The 18,767-nt window shown below is 45.9% G+C and overlaps 1 protein-coding gene across 2 annotated transcripts in view; it reads left to right on the forward strand.

Annotated features, from left to right (window-relative positions):
• HCN4 (hyperpolarization activated cyclic nucleotide gated potassium channel 4) overlaps positions 1-18,767 on the forward strand; it is a 485,567-nt gene that overhangs the window by 439,223 nt on the left and 27,577 nt on the right. For both annotated transcript variants that reach the window (XM_056572770.1, XM_056572769.1), the window contains 2 exons: positions 3,634-3,874; positions 18,026-18,190. In XM_056572770.1, coding sequence (XP_056428745.1) covers positions 3,634-3,874; positions 18,026-18,190 — 406 coding nt within the window. The remainder of the gene's footprint in view (positions 1-3,633; positions 3,875-18,025; positions 18,191-18,767) is intronic.

Raw genomic sequence — 18,767 nt, forward strand, 5'->3', positions numbered from 1 at the left:
TAGGACAAGCAGGGCTCTGTGCACTGAGGACAAGCAGGGCTCTGTGCACTGAGGACAAACAGGGCTCTGTGCACTGAGGACAAGCAGGGCTCTGTGCAATGAGGACAAGCAGGGCTCTGTGCAGTGAGGACAAGCAGGGCTCTGTGCACTTAGGACAATTAGGGCTCTGTGCAGTGAGGACAAGCAGGGCTCTGTGCAGTGAGGAAAAGCAGGGCTCTGTGCACTGAGGACAAGCAGGGCTCTGTACACTGAGGACAAGCAGGGCTCTGTGCAGTGCGGACAAGCAGGGCTCTGTGCACTGAGGACAAGCAGGGCTCTGTGCAGTGAGGACAAGCAGGTCTCTGTGCACTTAGGACAAGCAGGGCTCTGTGCACTGAGGACAAGCAGGGTTCTGTGCAGTGAAGACAAGCAGGGCTCTGTACACTGAGGACAAGCAGGGCTCTGCAGTGAGGACAAGCAGGGCTCTGTATGCTCAGGACAAGCAGGGCTCTGTGCACTTAGGACAAGCAGGGCTCTGTGCAGTGAGGACAAGCAGGTCTCTGTGCAGTGAGGACAAGCAGTGCTCTGTACACTGAGGACAAGCAGGGCTCTGCACACTGAGGACAAATAGGGCTCTGTGCACTGAGGACAAGCAGGGCTCTGTAGACTGAGGACAAGCAGGGCTCTGTGCACTGAGGACAAGCAGGGTTCTGTGCACTTAGGACAAGCAGGGCTCTGTGCACTGAGGACAAGCAGGGCTCTGTGCACTGAGGACAAACAGGGCTCTGTGCACTGAGGACAAGCAGGGCTCTGTGCAATGAGGACAAGCAGGGCTCTGTGCAGTGAGGACAAGCAGGGCTCTGTGCACTTAGGACAAGTAGGGCTCTGTGCAGTGAGGACAAGCAGGGCTCTGTGCAGTGAGGAAAAGCAGGGCTCTGTACACTGAGGACAAGCAGGGCTCTGTACACTGAGGACAAGCAGGGCTCTGTACACTGAGGACAAGCAGGGCTCTGTGTACTGAGGACCAGCAGAGCTCTGTGCACTGAGGACAACCAGGGCTCTGTGCACTGAGGACAAGCAGGGCTCTGTGCAGTGCGGACAAGCAGGGCTCTGCGCACTGAGGACAAGCAGGGCTCTGTGCAGTGAAGACAAGCAGGTCTCTGTGCACTTAGGACAAGCAGGGCTCTGTGCAGTGAGGACAAGCAGGGTTCTGTGCAGTGAAGACAAGCAGGGCTCTGTACACTGAGGACAAGCAGGGCTCTGCAATGAGGACAAGCAGGGCTCTGTGCAGTGAGGAAAAGCAGGGCTCTGTGCACTGAGGACAAGCAGGGCTCTGTACACCGAGGACAAGCAGGGCTCTGTGTAGTGAGGACCAGCAGAGCTCTGTGCAGTGTGGACAAGCAGGGCTCTGCACACTGTGGACAAGCAGGGCTCTGTGCAGTGAGGACAAGCAGGTCTCTGTGCACTTAGGACAAGCAGGGCTCTGTGCAGTGAGGACAAGCAGGGCTCTGTGCAGTGAAGACAAGCAGGGCTCTATACACTGAGGACAAGCAGGGCTCTGCACACTGAGGACAAGCAGCGCTCTGTGCACTAAGGACAAGCAGGGCTCTGTGCACTGAGGACAAGCAGGGTTCTGTGCACTTAGGACAAGCAGGGCTCTGTGCAATGAGGACAGGCAGGGCTCGGCGCAGTGAGGACAAGTAGGGCTCTGTGCAGTGAGGACAAGCAGGGCTCTGTGCCGTGAGGACAAGCAGGGCTCTGTGCACTGAGGACAAGCAGGGCTCTGTACACTGAGGAAAAGCAGGGCTCTGTTCACTTAGGACAAGCAGGGCTCTGTACGCTGAGGACAAGCAGGGCTCTGTGCAGTGAGGATAAGCAGGGCTCTGTGCACTTAGGACAAGCAGGGCTCTGTGCAGTGAGGACAAGCAGGGCTCTGTGCACTTAGGACAAGCAGGGCTCTGTGCAGTGAGGACAAGCAGGGCTCTGCGCAGTGAGGACAAGTAGGGCTCTTTGCAGTGAGGACAAGCAGGGCTCTTTGCAGTGAGGACAAGCAGGGCTCTGTGCACTGAGGACAAGCAGGGCTCTGTGCAGTGAGGACAAGCAGGGCTCTGTGCACTTAGGACAAGCAGGGCTCTGTGCAGCGAGGACAAGCAGGGCTCTGCGCAGTGAGGACAAGTAGGGCTCTGTGCACTGAGGACAAGCAGGGCTCTGTGCAGTGAGGACAAGCAGGGCTCTGTACACTGAGGACAAGCAGGGCTCTGTACACTGAGGACAAGCAGGGCTCTGTGTACTGAGGACAAGCAGGGCTCTGTGGACTGAGGACAAGCAGGTCTCTGTACACTGAGGACAAGCAGGGCTCTGTTCACTGAGGACAAGCAGGGCTCTGTACACTGAGGACAAGCAGGGCTTTGTGCAGTGAGGACAAGTAAGGCTCTGTGCAGTGAGGACAAGCAGGGCTCTGTGCAGTGAGGACAAGCAGGGCTCTGTGCACTTAGGACAAGCAGGGCTCTGTGCAGTGAGGACAAGCAGGGCTCTGCACTTAGGACAAGCAGGGCTCTGTGCAGCGAGGACAAGCAGGGCTCTGCGCAGTGAGGACAAGTAGGGCTCTGTGCACTGAGGACAAGCAGGGCTCTGTGCAGTGAGGACAAGCAGGGCTCTGTACACTGAGGACAAGCAGGGCTCTGTACACTGAGGACAAGCAGGGCTCTGTGTACTGAGGACAAGCAGGGCTCTGTGCACTGAGGACAAGCAGGTCTCTGTGCAGTGAGGACAAGCAGGGCTCTGTGCAGTGAGGACAAGCAGGGCTCTGTGCACTGAGGACAAGCAGGGCTCTTTACACTGAGGACAAGCAGGGCTCTCTACACTGAGGACAAGCAGGGCTCCGTGCACTGAGGACAAGCAGGGCTCTGCACACTGAGGCTGTATGACAAGCCCCTGGCTCACACATCAAGATGATTTACAAGCCAGGAGCCTGCACAGAGCCCTCTTTCTCAAGCCCTCACTTTCTGTATTTGGACTCCTCAAAGACACAGGCAATAGCTGCAGGGACAGCAGTTTTTTTCACCCAAACATATACACATTTTTTATCAATGTATAATACAATGTACATATAATGGTTTTATCTACATTATATAGAAAGTTTTTGTTGGCGGCAGGTACACTTTAACTATTTTCCACCAAAAATGTTTATAACAAACCACAACTCAACATGTACTACAATAGTTGCAGTTCCCATATTACATTGTAATGTGTTAAGGACAGCAGACCAGTTAAGATCTATAATCCTTCCAGTGATCTGATAGTGTTGTTCTGTCTACTTTAAATATATGACATACACACTTGTTATCGAATCATAGAAGACAAGTTGCTGGATTTATTTGGTGAATTATATGTGGTAAATGTACACCCCCTTTTGTGATTGATAGAAATATTACAAATCACTGAGGAGGTGATAACATTCGTTATCATGTATAGATGTGTTACATAATTTCTGATGATACACATAACAGCTGCTGCTGAAACTTTTTATCAAGTACAGGCTTCATATCAGTCAGTGATTTTATAGCATACATAGGTTAAGTTTCAGTGCCAGTATCAATGTGCCCTTATTATGAAATGTACTTTACCTTATCTTTCTCTGTTCTCTTTTATTAGGAGATCATTAATTTTAACTGCCGTAAACTAGTGGCCACTATGCCACTATTTGCCAATGCTGACCCTAATTTTGTAACTTCAATGCTCACAAAGCTACGATTTGAAGTATTTCAACCAGGTGATTATCTTATTCGAGAGGGAACAGTTGGCAAAAAGATGTTCTTTATACAACATGGTGTTGTCAGCATTTTAAGCAAAGGCAGTAAGGAGACAAAACTCGCTGATGGATCTTACTTTGGCGGTAAGTACATTCACAGGTGTGGTACATGTATCAATGATAGATTACATAGAATGGAGATTGGCATTGAGGGAAGGAGGCACAGTGGGCTCTGAAAAGAAAGAGACACAGACAAAAGATAATATCCTTGTCTGACCATTCCTACATTGCAACGACGCCTTACATTTCATGATAAAATGAAAAAATATCAATTATCCAACTTTTGGGAGGATTGGTTTTTACTCAGTTTACTTTACCATAAAACTGACACAGTACCTTAATTCTATGGAACAATATGATTACAACCATACTCAAATTATAGAGGTTTTGTTTTATTTTACTACTTTCGTTTACTAAAAATTGTAAACTTTTTTTTTAAATCAACTAGTGCCAGAAAGTTAAACAGATTTGTAAATTACTTCTATTAAAAAATCTTAATCCTTCCAGTACTTATTAGATGCTGAATACTACAGAGGAAATTCTTTTATTTTTGGAACACAGTGCTCTCTGCTGATATCACGAGCACAGTGCTCTCTGCTGACATCTCTGTCCATTTTAGGAACTGTCCAGAGCAGCATATGTTTGCCATGGGGATTTTCTAGTACTCTGGACAGTGAGAGCAGAGAGCACTGTGCTCGTGATGTCAGCAGAGAGCTCTGTGTTCCAAAAAGAAAATAATTTTCTCTGTAGTATTCAGCAGCTAATAAGTACTGGAAGGATTAGGTTGTTTTTTTAATAAAAGTAATTTACAAATCTGTATAACTTTCTGGCACCAGATGATTTAAAAAAAAAATAAAAAATAAAGTTTTCCACCGGAGTACCCCTTAACAATTGCCCTATTATGACCCCTATAACTTTTTTAGTTTTCCATATATGGGGCTGTTTTAGGGCTAATTGTTTGTGCCGTGATCTGTACTTTTAATCGGTACACTTTTTGTTTTGTTGGGACTTTTTGATGGGGGCTTATTGACATTTATTAATACATTCTTTTTTAAACAAATGTTTCCACAATTTTTTAGTCTGTTCGATTGCTAACACTGAACACTAATATGCCATAGCATAGCATTGATCAGAGTTATTGATGCTCTGCTTGTACAGGATGCTGCAGCAGTCTGTACATACAGAGAATGATCAAGCAGCAGGTAAGGGAGAGACCTCTGGTCACCATTTTAACTCATCAGATCCCTGCAATAGCTCTTCTTGAGTCCAAGCCCCCCAGAATCCTGTCATTATCAACTTTAGATACTGTGATCATCATTGATCCTGACATTTAAAGGGTTCATAGCAGATATTGACGTGATCGCCAATGTCCGTCATTGACTGCTCAGCAGCTGCCACACATGTTCTATGAAGCAAATGCAGGCAGTTGACGCTGCATGATGTAAATATATGTCATGTCGCTTTAACGTATTCCCACCCATACTATAAACATACCTCATAGGGCAACAAGGGGTTATAGGGAATGTGTTATCTGACCATTACCTGTTGTAAATGGCCTGATCCTGTTTTCTTTCTGTACTACTGTAACTGTATTCCTGTCTGTGATGATAAGAACACTGCTGGAAAGTGATCTCTATAGAACAGGAAGTCTCAGCTTTTTATTTTGCCCAACAGTCAAAATAAAAACTGCAAGATTTCAGGATCATTTTATAGCATAAATAAATATATATATATATGTATATATATATATATATATATATATATATATATATATATATATATTAAAATGGAAAATTAGAAAACAAAAGATCACCCTTTTTAACAAACATGTTTACCATAAAAGCTCGGTTTGACCCCTTTCCTCCCAAGCAGTGGGGTAACAATAAATTTGGGGGCCCCCCTGCAAGACTCAATGAGGAGGCTGCTAAGTCCCCCCCCCCCCCCCCCCCCCACAAGGTATGCCACACTCATACCAATATTCCCCACCCATACCAAATTGCTCTGTCCATACTGATATGCACTGCCCATAGGCACTTTTTATGGACATATGAAGAGAATCTGTAATACTTTAAATATCAGTGTAATGTACAATATATAGCATAGATAAAAAAAATAAAAAAAATACATTTATCGATGCTTTATACCCTAAGCAAATAAACAAGCTTGTCACCTGCCGCCGCTGCACGACTACAAATCCCAGCATGCTTTTACTGTAAGGGCATGCTGGGAGTTGTAGCCGTGCGGCGGGGCAGGTGACAAGCTAATTTTGTGAAAGTTTTTATTTTTTTTAAGCAGTACAATAATAGGAAAGCGTGTAACCATGGATATCATTTTAATCATATTGACCCACAGAACAAAGAAAACATGTCATTTTAACCTCAAAGTTTACAGCGTAAAAACAAAACCTTCCAAAACTTGCAAAATTGCCGTTTTCTTTTCACTTTCCCCATAAAAATTATATTTTTATGGTTGCACCATACATTTTATGGTAAAATGAGTGTTGTCAATACAAAGCAAAATTGGTCACGCAAAAAACAAGCCATATGGGTCTGTGGATGTGAATATAAAAGAGTAATGATTTTTAGAAGGTGAAAAGGAAAAAAAAAAGAAAAAGAAAAAAAAACCGCAGGCTGGCTGGGGGCTCCTACCTAGATGGCTGGCTGCTGGGGCCTCCGCTACGCCACTGGCCTTACACAGACTAGGACTGCATCTTTCAACTGGTGTGCCACAGCACCTTCACGCTATTATGGTAGCCTGTGGCTACGTTTGTTGTAAAAATATAGCTCCACTCCCCAATTCTCTGGCTGGCTTGACAACTTACCTGTCTGTAAGGTGGCATCCTGTGGAGAAGCATGTTACCATACATTTCACTCTGCCACGCCCACTGCTCCTTGCTTGAGCACAGTGTAATTCTATGGAAGAAGAAGATGAATGGAGTGTATTTTCACCTGCTCCTCAACAGGATGCCATCTTATGGACACAGGATGCCATCTAATGGACAGAAAAGTCCTCAAGCCAGCACACAGTCGCTGGGGGAATGGAGCTACATTTTTACAAAGAAAGGAGCCAAAGACAGGGTGCAGTGTTGGCAGAGCCACCATCAGGAATTTCATACAGCTCCATACGGCCCCATACAGCCATAGCGTCTTGGCCCACCCCTTACCAAAAAGCAATAGTCCAAAAAAACTTTGTACTGCGTGCAGCACTATGGACAGATGTTGGCATGTAAATGGACCAAAAAAAAAAAAAAAAAGAAAAAAAGGTCTATACATCAACTTTTTTCAAACTTTGACAGTGTGGATCTGGCTGCTGAGAGCCCACTGATCATTAGAATAAAAGAACAAAGAGATTACAGCTGAAATACTGTGTGAGAACATAGCCTCTAAGGAAAAAGTCAAGCCATTCCTATTGTGGCAAGCCACGGGGTGTGATGAGGTGAGGTGTATGGGGCAGATGTTATAGCCCAGGGGCAGATGGTATTAACCCCTAAATGTTCGTGGTGCCAGGGCGTGGTTTTCCCTATAACCAACTGAATGGTAGTACCGCTATCCCTAGGTTAGGCAGGGTAGTATTAGTCCAAGACCAGGTTAGGGTTAACGGTAGCTTTACTGAGGTAGACAGATGGAAATAGTCTTAACAGCTAGGCCAGGATCCCAGAGAGGTGGCCAGTAACACGGAGGGGACCTTGCAGCTTGCTGGGACTTGCCGTATTTGGACAGACTTCAACTCAGCCACGCTGACTATAATAGTCATGACTATAGACTTGACTTGACTGTAGGTACAGCAGACATAGATGACTTGACTTACTGACATGTCGCTGTAGGTTAGGCTTGAGGCCTCAAGGTGTGCTGGACACTGGCTCTGAGATGTCTGGACAAGACTTGACCTCAGCAGAGAATGAATCACAAGAGAGAGATTGTAATGGCTGCTCCTCTTATAAAGGGGGACTGAGCCAGAAGCTCATAGGTCAAGCTGCAGGTCACCTGATTCTCTGGGTAACAAACACATCGCGTGAACATATTATCATGTGACTAACTCAAAGGTCCTTAAAGGTCCTTTATACATAACACTATACATAATATATATTACTATGGGGGAAACACTGCAGGAGAGCCGACTCAACCTGACAGGGCCTAAGTACTGTACGGGACCCTATCCTGTACTGGAACATCACACTATCAACTACAGTGGTATAATATGGGCCAGGCTATTCACAAAACTTGGACCCCCCTGTCAGGCCCAGGCCTGAGTATTAAATCATATATGTGTATTATAATTGCATCTGTGTGTACTGTATTATCCAGGACATGGGTGAGGGGTCATTCAGACGGTGTGTCCCTGTTTGTGTATTGCAGTTTATTAGGGGGCCTGGCTGGTTGTTTGTTTGAAGTCAGGAGTTTCTTTGAAGCGGCAGGATGGGAGATAACAGATGCCCCTTGGTGGGATCAGAGGGGAGGGGGGAGTGGAGCTTCCCTCCAAAGAACAAGCAGATATGATATTTAAACAATGCTAGACTCAAAGTTGGTTGTTAAGATCTGTGCCCCAAGCTGACAAGACCATCCTAAGAACAGCTGGAGACCCACTCTCATGGACTGCTATACTATTACACTGTAAGAACTTCATTTTTACTTTTCTGAACTTGATTGCTAAACTCTTATATATATTCTTATACCTGTATGTCATTTGTTAATTTTTATGCATAGCACTGTGATACCTTTTATCAGATTAAATGTTTAATTAATCAGCTCTGGTCTTTGATTTCTAAATATATGAGCTGACCTTTCTGATGGCAGCTCGGGTGAAACACGTTTATCTAAGGGTTAATTTAGTGACTTGCTGGGACTAGTAGTGGATACCCAGAGGTCTGGCGGCTTTAACCCTTGCACCATCACACTCTCTCTAGCGTCTTGGCTGGACCGATAGGGTGTGTTCGTGACAACTGGTGGCAGCGTCTGGACATATTTACAGATTTTTAGTGCTTGCTGGATTTTACCTGTAGGGAAATCTTAGCACTAAAAAGAAATTGCATACATATTCTTGTGTGTAAATTCAAAAAGACAGAGCTCAGTGCTGGTTTAAAAGACATACAAAAAGAGTGCAAGACAGTTCTGTCCTCCCCATCTCCTGTTTTACCTCCTCTGTCTCATCTCGGAAATATGGAGGCATATCGCAAGCAGTCCAAGCCTGCACTGGAGTTAATGTGCCAAGGAAAGGACATCGCTACTGCAGGAAAGAACAAGGAACAACTTATTGCTGATCTTGTGGAGTATGATGCCCGTGCAGAAGAGCTGAGTGACATGAGGCAAAGTCCTACAGCTGGAACTGCCATCCAAGGACTGATATCTGTTGGGAAATACAACATTGCTCCCCATCAGGACAGTACTCCACATGAGGCCTTGGACTCTTATATGCAACAAAGTGCCACAGAAAGCTGCACTCAGCATGCAGGTCAGCTAAGGACTGCCTTCAGGCTATGGACTGGGGGCCTACAAGTCACTACCTATGAGGACTTGATGGTCCTGGATCAGTTTCTCCAAACACAGAGCTTTGAAGCCAGAGAGTGGATATTGGACAGCAAGCCCAAGACAGCAACGGAAGCAGCAGAACTTGGAGATGACTTCGCCAAAAACCGGGCACCGACAGCAAAGCGTGGATCTGCAAAAGCAACAGGAGCCACATTGGGTCAGGGGGACACCCGCCGATGTTAAAAATGCAACAATGTTGGGCACCTGAGTGCCACTTGCCCCAACAAAAAGGATTCTCCACCAGTAGCTGGAGGACACACAGCCGTTCTTCTGGTGTCCGGAGCGGTGGAGAAAAGAGCGGATAACCTGCAGAGTGTGACTGTGGGTGAACGGGTGACAGTGGGTTTGCGAGATTCTGGGGCCTCCTTTACCTTAGTGCGGCCTGAAGTGGTGGATACAGAGGACATCATCACTGGAAGAACCATGGCTTTAAAAGGAATTGGAGGTGTGCGGCCTGCTGTGCCCTTGGCCCTTGTGTACCTGGATTGGGGTACAGGCAAAGGTTTGCGGGAGGTGGGGGTCTCTGAGGACATCCCTGTTAATGTTCTGCTGGGGAATAATTTGGGTCGGATGCTCTGTCATTATGCTCCAGAGGACACTACCTGCACACCGGAAGGGCTAGGAGAGAGCCCTGTTCATTCTGAGGTACTGTGCAAGACTTTGGGAGACACTGCGAAATGTGGTAACTGGGAGGGGGTGCAGGGGATTGATAATTGTTTACCTGTGACTGAACCAGTAATGTTTTCCAAAAGTGGAATGGGGTGTATTTTAAAATGTGGTGACAATGCCAAAACCTAGTGGAGATGGGCTAGGGGGAGGGGTTGGTGTGCCCCTGGTGACATTTAATGATGAGGGATCAGCAGTGAGCTTTATGTCCCAATCCTGTGAGCCTAAGAAGGATGAGGGATCAGCAGTGAGCTTTATGTCCCAATCCTGTGAGCCTAAGAAGGATGAGGGATCAGCAGTGAGCTTTATGTCCCAATCCTGTGAGCCTAAGAAGGATGAGGGATCAGCAGTGAGCTTTATGTCCCAATCCTGTGAGCCTAAGAAGGATGAGGGATCAGCAGTGAGCGATATGTCCCAATCCTGTGAGCCTAAGGAGGAGGAGGGAAGGAGTGATAGCCCTGTGTATGATGCCTGTAACATTCTTATGTCTGGAACTGAGGGAGAGGAAGGTGGAGATGCTAGTCCACCCGGGGGAAATGTGCTCCCTGATGCCCCAAGATGGGGGAGGGAAATGAGCATTTCTGGGAAGCTTTGCGCAGTGACCCTTCCCTTAAAGGGCTGAGACAACGTGCTGAACATACAGGTGTTGACACAGATGGGCATTGGGTATATTGGGAAAATGATATCTTGTACTGGGAGTCCCTTTCCAGAGGCATGCTAGGGGTCCAGGAGAGAGAAACGCAGCTTAATCAGGTACTAGGCCCCTTCAGTGCCATCTTTGCCTGGGAATGCATCAAGAAGAGAAATAGAGGAGTAAAGGAGACAGGTCTATCAGCCTGGAAAGGCAAGATCTCCCTGTCCCCATCTAAAGGGGGAGGTGTCAGGCCCAGGCCTGAGTATTAAATCATATATGTGTATTATAATTGCATCTGTGTGTACTGTATTATCCAGGACATGGGTGAGGGGTCATTCAGATGGTGTGTCCCTGTTTGTGTATTGCAGTTTATTAGGGGGCCTGGCTGGTTGTTTGTTTGAAGTCAGGAGTTTCTTTGAAGCGGCAGGATGGGGGATAACAGATGCCCCTTGGTGGGATCAGAGGGGAGGGGGGAGTGGAGCTTCCCTCCAAAGAACAAGCAGATATGATATTTAAAAAATGCTAGACTCAAAGTTGGTTGTTAAGATCTGTGCCCCAAGCTGACAAGACCATCCTAAGAACAGCTGGAGACCCACTCTCATGGACTGCTATACTATTACGCTGTAAGAACTTCATTTTTACTTTTCTGAACTTGATTGCTAAACTCTTATATATATTCTTATACCTGTATGTCATTTGTTAATTTTTATGCATAGCACTATGATACCTTTTATCAGATTAAATGTTTAATTAATCAGCTCTGGTCTTTGATCTCTAAATATATGAGCTCACCTTTCTGAAGGCAGCTCGGGTGAAACACGTTTATCTAAGGGTTAATTTGGTGACTTGCTGGGACTAGTAGTGGATACCCAGAGGTCTGGCGGCTTTAACTCTTGCACCATCACACTCTCTCTAGCGTCTTGGCTGGACCGATAGGGTGTGATTGTGACACCCCCCAACACCACATCATAACAAAAAAAAAAGTATATTAATACCAACATTAAAAATAATACCACTACACAAAGGACAAATAATACCGCCACCTCATTTTATTATTATATAGTACCACCAGACAGTGACTGAATAACATCACCATATACTTCCAACTGTGACTCTGCAGAATCTGTCAAACAAACATTTTAGTCTCTGCACGTTTCCTCCATAATAGTGCTCTGACACAGTAGTGACCCCCCCCCCTAATAATGCCCCAACACAGTAGTGACCCACTAATAATGCCCCACAGTAGTTAGATCCCAATATAGTGCTCCTCACAGTAGGTAGTCGTTATGTTCCGATATTAGTATCAGGGCCATTACTGGACATTTGCATGAGTACTTGTACTAGTGCAAATGTCACTGATACCTATTTCAATACCTTTTAGGGAAACGGAGGAAGAAGGGGCACTGAGCAGCATGCTGAGCGGTGGTCTCATAAAGTTAGTGCGAGGGGGGATTAGAGCGGAAGCAGGGAGACAACTCAGCTGCCATAATACTCAGTGACAAATGGAGGACAAGCAGCCCATCTTTTCTGGGGTTTCAAGATTCTGGGAAAGCTGGGTGACTTGCAGTACACAGTGCAGGGCTCACAGTACTTCCCCAGCTTTATGTACTGCCTGTCACCTAGCTTTCCCAGTTTCCTGAAGGGAATGTCTGTATGGTGAAGAAGCCATATTGGAGAGATGAAGTTGCAGACGTCACACTAGTATTCTGCATACAAGTCCTCTAAAGGTGGGGAAATACTGTAAGTCATGCACTAAGAGTACTAGTGTGAAATCTGGTACTTCACAACATGTCTTCTCTCCATTGTGGCTGCTTCACCAGTAGGGTTGCCACCCAGCCGGTAATTTACATGCACAGATAGTATTTCTACCCTGCGGCCAGTAAATTCATATATAAAAGACCAGCCATGCAATAGCCGGTATTTTACATTAGAAGAAAACTCAGTAAAGTCGCCCGCACTAACCAGAGGTATTGGCTGGTAGTGCGGGGGATGCTGATTAATTTGCTCCATTCACCATGCCCGGATCCATCCCACAGGTCGCTTGTTATGTTAATTTTTGCAGATATGCTAACTGGCACACCTTCGGGGACTCTGACGTCCGCTGCACTGCCAGCTTATGAATATTCATACCCTTCCTCCGACTCTCCCCCTCCTCTGCGCTCTGTACTGGACTCCAATGCGCATGTGCCGCTTCCAAACAGGGTATAGCTAGCTTTTGCAAAACTACAACTCCCAGCATACGCAGACAGCAAAATCCTGTCTAGGCCTGTTGGGAGTAGTTTTGAAAAAGCTAGCTATACACTGTTTGGCGGCACATGCGCATTGGAGTCCAGTACAGAGCAGGGAGGACATGCAGACAGCTCTTGTGGTACCTAGTGCGCGGCAGCAGGGGCGGCAATATGGTGCCCACGCCAGGCTCCACTGGCGGCTGCATTAAGTTTGCCGGTTTCTACCCCAGCAACCAAGCTAAGTGGGTGGTGCTCAATACTGCAGACTCAGGAAGACTTATGGGGAGGTGCAGATAGACATCCCTGTACTGGAGAATATGTGTACAGAAGCTGGGGCTGTCAGACGTGGAAGGGCATAAAGCTGAAAGGTTTTCCTAGCCAACTGCCAGCCATAGTGTTGTATAGCATTGCCAGCCACAGTGCCCTATACCAATGCCAGCCAGTGTCCATTGCAGTGTCAGCCACAGTGCCCTTTAACAATGCCAGCCACAGTGCCATATTGCAATGACAGTCATGGTGCTTTATAGCAATGCCAGCCACAGTTCCCTTTAATAGTGCCAGCCACGGTACCCTATAACAGTGCCAGCCACATTGCCCTATAGCAGTGCCAGCCACAGTGCCCTTTAGTAGTTCCAGCCACAGTGTCCTATAGTAATGCCAGCCACAGGTTCCTAAGCAATGCCAGCCACAGTGTCCCATAGCAGTGTTAGCTACAGTGCCCTAAAGCAGTGGCAGCCACAGTGCCCTTTAACAATCGCAGCCACAGTGTTTAATAGCATTGCCATAGGCTGGCATTGCTATAGGGCACTGTGGCTGGTACTATTCTATTGAACCCCCCTGATCCCCTTGTGCCATTTTAATTGAACCCCCCCCCCCATCCCCCTGTGCCAGGCTGAGGGGTTAATTTGCCGTCACTGGGCTTGTACGTGACGGGACATGGGTGGAGTTTCCTGTGATGTCACGCATATATTATTAATTATGCAAATTAGCATAGCCAGTATTTTAAAAAAAATTTTGCAAGAAAGGGCGCAACCCTATTCACTAGACACATATTCCCTTCAGAAGACTGGGAAAGCTGGGTGACAGTCAGTACACATAAAGCTTGGGAAGTACTGTGAGCAGTTCACTGTGTCACCCAGCTTTCCCAGTCTCCTGAAGAGAACCCCCATACACCCATATAGTGCCCCACACAGTAAATACCCTGATACATACACAAACACATCGCACAAATACAGACACATGCACTTTACATTTACTTTTTAGGCAGGATTAGACAGCTCCAAGGGGGTCCACATCTTGTGTAGGCTCCTTATTTTGCTCCCAGCTAACACTGTGCAGACTGCAGCCCTCCCCTCCTATTCCCTGACTGCTGACCTGTATACAGCAGAAGCCTGGGGATCTTACTGAGTGCGGGGGAGGGGCCCAGGAGAGAGTAGAGGGGCCCAGGTTCCTGTCTAGGTGTGGAGGGAAGTGCTGAGCTCCAGAGCTTTTCAAGCAGCTAGGCCCTGCAGAAATCAGGCTGGGCAGGGGAAGGTTACAGGATGATCTGTGAATTATAAGGGTGACAGCTGGCAGCCGCGGGCCCCTGTACATAGTGCACCTGATCTATGGTCTGCATGTACTGCCCTGATGGCGGCTCTGGTTGGTCCTACATACAGGGTTTGTCTTACATACAGGGGGGTCCTACCTTCAAAGAGAAGGCAACCTATGTGGTTGCTGACTGTCCTGAATACAGCTGAGCAGCAGAGTCGCTCCTTTCAGGGGACGCAGGGCCGGCATTAAGACAGGGCAAACCGGGCAATTGCCCAGGGCCCATCCCCCAGGGGGCCCCTGCGGGCCACCACTAAGCAGCCCTCAGGGGGCCCCCGTCACATTCGTGACATCTCTGTGTCCCGAAAGATCTTTTCAGGACACAAGGATTTCCCGGTTAAGTTTCTGTGGCCCCGTGTTAACTTTAAAAATGAAGGGGCCACCGGGAGGTAGCACACGCAGGGACATCACTGACGTCCTGTGCGTGTGCCCATAAGAACGGAGGATCGGAGCATTGTGGAGGAGGACGCGCTGGTGGACTTACAAGCTGCATGTCAGCTTCGGTGCTCCGGAGCGGTGGACGGAGCACTGAAGTGGGGCAATACACAGGCATACAGCCTCCAGCCATACACTGTATATGGCTGAAGGCTGTATGTCTGTGGGGTTACTATACTGCCAACCTAATGTTGGGGAACTATACTGCCAACCTAATGTGGGGGAACTATACTGCCAACCTAATGTGGGGGAACTATACTGCCAACCTAATGTGGGGGAACTACAACCTAATGTTGGGGAATTATACTGCCTATCTACTGTGGGGGAACTATAATGCCATCCTAATGTGGTGGAACTATACCGCCAACCTAATGTGGGTGGGGGGACCTATACTGCCAATCTAATGTGGGGGGAACTATACTGCCAACCTAATGTGGGGGAACTATACTGCCAACCTAATGTGGAGGGAACTACAACCTAACGTGGAGGAACTATACTGCCAACCTAATGTGGGGGAACTACAACCTAATGTGGGGGAACTATACTGCCTACCTACTGCAGGGTAATTATACTGCCAACCTAATATGGGGGAACTACAACCTAATGTAGGGGAACTATACTGCCAACCTAATGTGGGGGAACTATACTGACAACCTAATGTGGGCGAACTATACTGACAACCTAATGTGGGGAAACAATACTTCCTACCTGTTGTGGGGGAACTACAACCAAATGTGGGGGAACTATACTGCCAACCTAATGTGGGGGAACTACAACTAAATGTTGGGGAATTATACTGCCTACCTACTGTGGGGGAACTATAATGCCATCCTAATGGGAGGGAACTATACCGCCAACCTTATGTGGGGGGGGGGGGACCTATACTGCCAATCTAATGTGGGGGGAACTATACTGCCAGCCTAATGTGGGGGAACTATACTGCCAACCTAATGTGGGGGAACTACAACCTAACGTGGAGGAACTATACTGCCAACCTAATGTGGAGGAACTACAACCAAATGTGGGGGAACTATACTGCCAGCCTACTGTGGGGGAACTACAACCTAATGTGGGGGAACATACTGCCTACCTAATGTAGGGGAACTACAACCTAATGTAGGGGGAACTATACTGCCAACCTAATGTGGGGGAACTATACTGCCAACCTAATGTGAGGGAACTTTACTGACAACCTAATGTGGGGAAACTATACTTCCTACCTGTTGTAGGGGAACTACAACCAAATGTGGGGGAACTATACTGCCAGCCTACTGTGGGGGAACTACAACCTAATGTGGGGGAACATACTGCCTACCTAATGTGGGGGAATTATACTGCCAACCTACTGTGGGGGAACTATAATGCCATCCTAATTTGGGGGAACTATAACCTAATGTGGGGAACTATACCGCCAACCTAATGTGGGGGGGACCTATACTGCCAATCTAATGTGGGGGGAACTATACTGCTAGCCTAATGTGGGGGAACTATAATGCCAACCTAATGTGGGGGAACTACAACCTAACGTGGAGGAACTATACTGCCAACCTAATGTGGGGGAACTACAACCTAATGTGGGGGAACAATACTGCCTACCTACCGCAGGGGAACTATAATGCCAACCTAATGTGGGGGAACTACAACCTAATGTAGGGGAACTATACTGCTAACCTAATGTGGGGGAACTATACTGCCAACTTAATGTGGGGGAACTATACTGACAACTTAATGTGGGGAAACTATACTGCCTACCTGTTGTGGGGGAACTACAACCAAATGTGGGGGAACTATACTGCCGACCTAATGTGGGGGAACTATACTGCCTACCTAATGTGAGGGAACTACAACCTAATGTGGGGGAACCTATACTGCCAACCTAATGCGGGGGAACTACAACCTAATGTGGGGGAACATACTGCCTACCTAATGTGGGGGAACTACAACCTAATGTGGGGGAACTATACCGACAACCTAATGTGAGGGAACTACAAATAAATAAATGTCCGATTTATTAAAATATAATGTTAAAAAAATGCACAGTAAATGGCGAAAATGTAAAGAATACCAAAGTCCAGAATTGTACTTTTTTGGTCACTTCATAAAGCAGAAGAAAATCCATAAAAAATTATCAAAAAGTCGAATAAAAACATAAAGGGTACCATTAAAAACTGCAGATCACGGTGCAAAAAATTAGCCCTCATGTAGCCCCATATGCGGAAAAATTAAAAAGTTATAGAGGTCAGAAGGGGACAATTTTAAGCCTACTAATTCTCTTACAAAAAATGTTTTTTCCCACTAGTAAAATAAAACAAAACCTATATAAATTGGGTATCGTTGTATTTGTATGGACCTACAGAATAAATATAATATGTCTTTTTATGGATTTTAAAAGACTAGGAGGAAAAAATGAAGACGCAAAAAGAAAAAAAAAAACGCTGCGTCATTTAAGGGGTAGTCCGGTGGAAAAAAATTTTTCCAAATCAAGTGGTGCTAGAAAGTTAAACAGATTTGTAAATTACTTCTATATAAAATCTTAATCCTTCCAGTACTTAACAGCTGCTGTATGCTCCGCAGAAAGTTCTTTTATTTGTTAATATCTTTTCTGTCTGACCACAGTGCTCTCTGCTGACACTTCTGTCCATGTCAGGAACTGTCCATGGCAGGATAGGTTTACTATGGGGATTTGCTCCTGCTCTGGACAGTTCCTGACATGGACAGAGGTGTCAGCAGAAAGCACTTCGGTCAGACAGAAAATAAATAAAAAAAGAAAAGAACTTCCTGTGGAGCATACAGCAGCTGATAAATAGTGGAAGGATTAAGATTTTTAAATAGAAGTAATTCACAAATCTTTTTAACTTTCTGGCACCAGTTGATTTTTAAAAATAGTTTTCCACTGGAGTACTCCTTTAAGGGGTTAAATAATAGGTCATTTTCTGATTACCTTTAACTGCTTTTCATAACTCAACCAAGGACCGAGCTCCTAGATCATTGTGCACCGAGGCCTCAGTTTGGCTCATTTTAATCTTTTTATGTTTGTCATGTTGCTTAATGTGAATCACTACAACAAACATACCAGTGTTATATATTTATATGCTTTAGTCATTGATAGTTGTTTTCAATTTTTAACACTGATATTTTTTTTTAACCCCTCTTACAGAAATCTGCCTACTGACACGAGGGAGGAGAACTGCAAGTGTGAGAGCTGACACATACTGTCGATTGTACTCATTGAGCGTAGACCACTTTAATGAAGTTCTGGAGGAGTATCCAATGATGAGGCGAGCATTTGAAAGTGTTGCACTAGACCGCTTGGATCGAATTGGTGAGTTTTTTTTTATTCTAATTCTTCAAAATGGTGGAAAAAAACATTTCATAGCATTGATAACTTAAAAGATTACTTTAACTGGTGGTTAGCAATATGTAGGAATTATACCACTTTTACACTAGTCAGCTATCTCTTACTTTTTCTTCTGCTTCCCAAAAAGCAACATAGACAAATTCAAATTCATAACTGTATCCTTCATTTTATTCAACACTCCCATCAGAACAATCAATCACAGTTCATGACTCCACAAATCTTAAAGTTCCATCTTAAGGTTAAGGTAAGTGTTGATTCAGAAAATGTTTGGCCCAAGCCTGATGTGTAGTTTGGGACAGAGTGAAATCAAAAGTTATCCCAAAGCAGCAGATGTGTGAGACTGAGGAAAGTGTGTAACCATTATTGAGGCTGATAGTTCTGATAAGGGAATTAAATGGAATGGGAAAAATAGAAATAATTTTTTTTTTCATAGTGTAAAAAGGGGAGGCAGTCCTGCTAGGCAAGGTCAGAGTAAAAGATATAAGGCATTATTGAGGCTGATAGTTCTGATAAGGGAATTAAATGGAATGGGAAAAATAGA

This window comes from Hyla sarda, chromosome 4 (genome assembly GCF_029499605.1).
Source record: "Hyla sarda isolate aHylSar1 chromosome 4, aHylSar1.hap1, whole genome shotgun sequence".
NCBI classification, from domain to species: Eukaryota; Metazoa; Chordata; class Amphibia; order Anura; family Hylidae; genus Hyla; species Hyla sarda.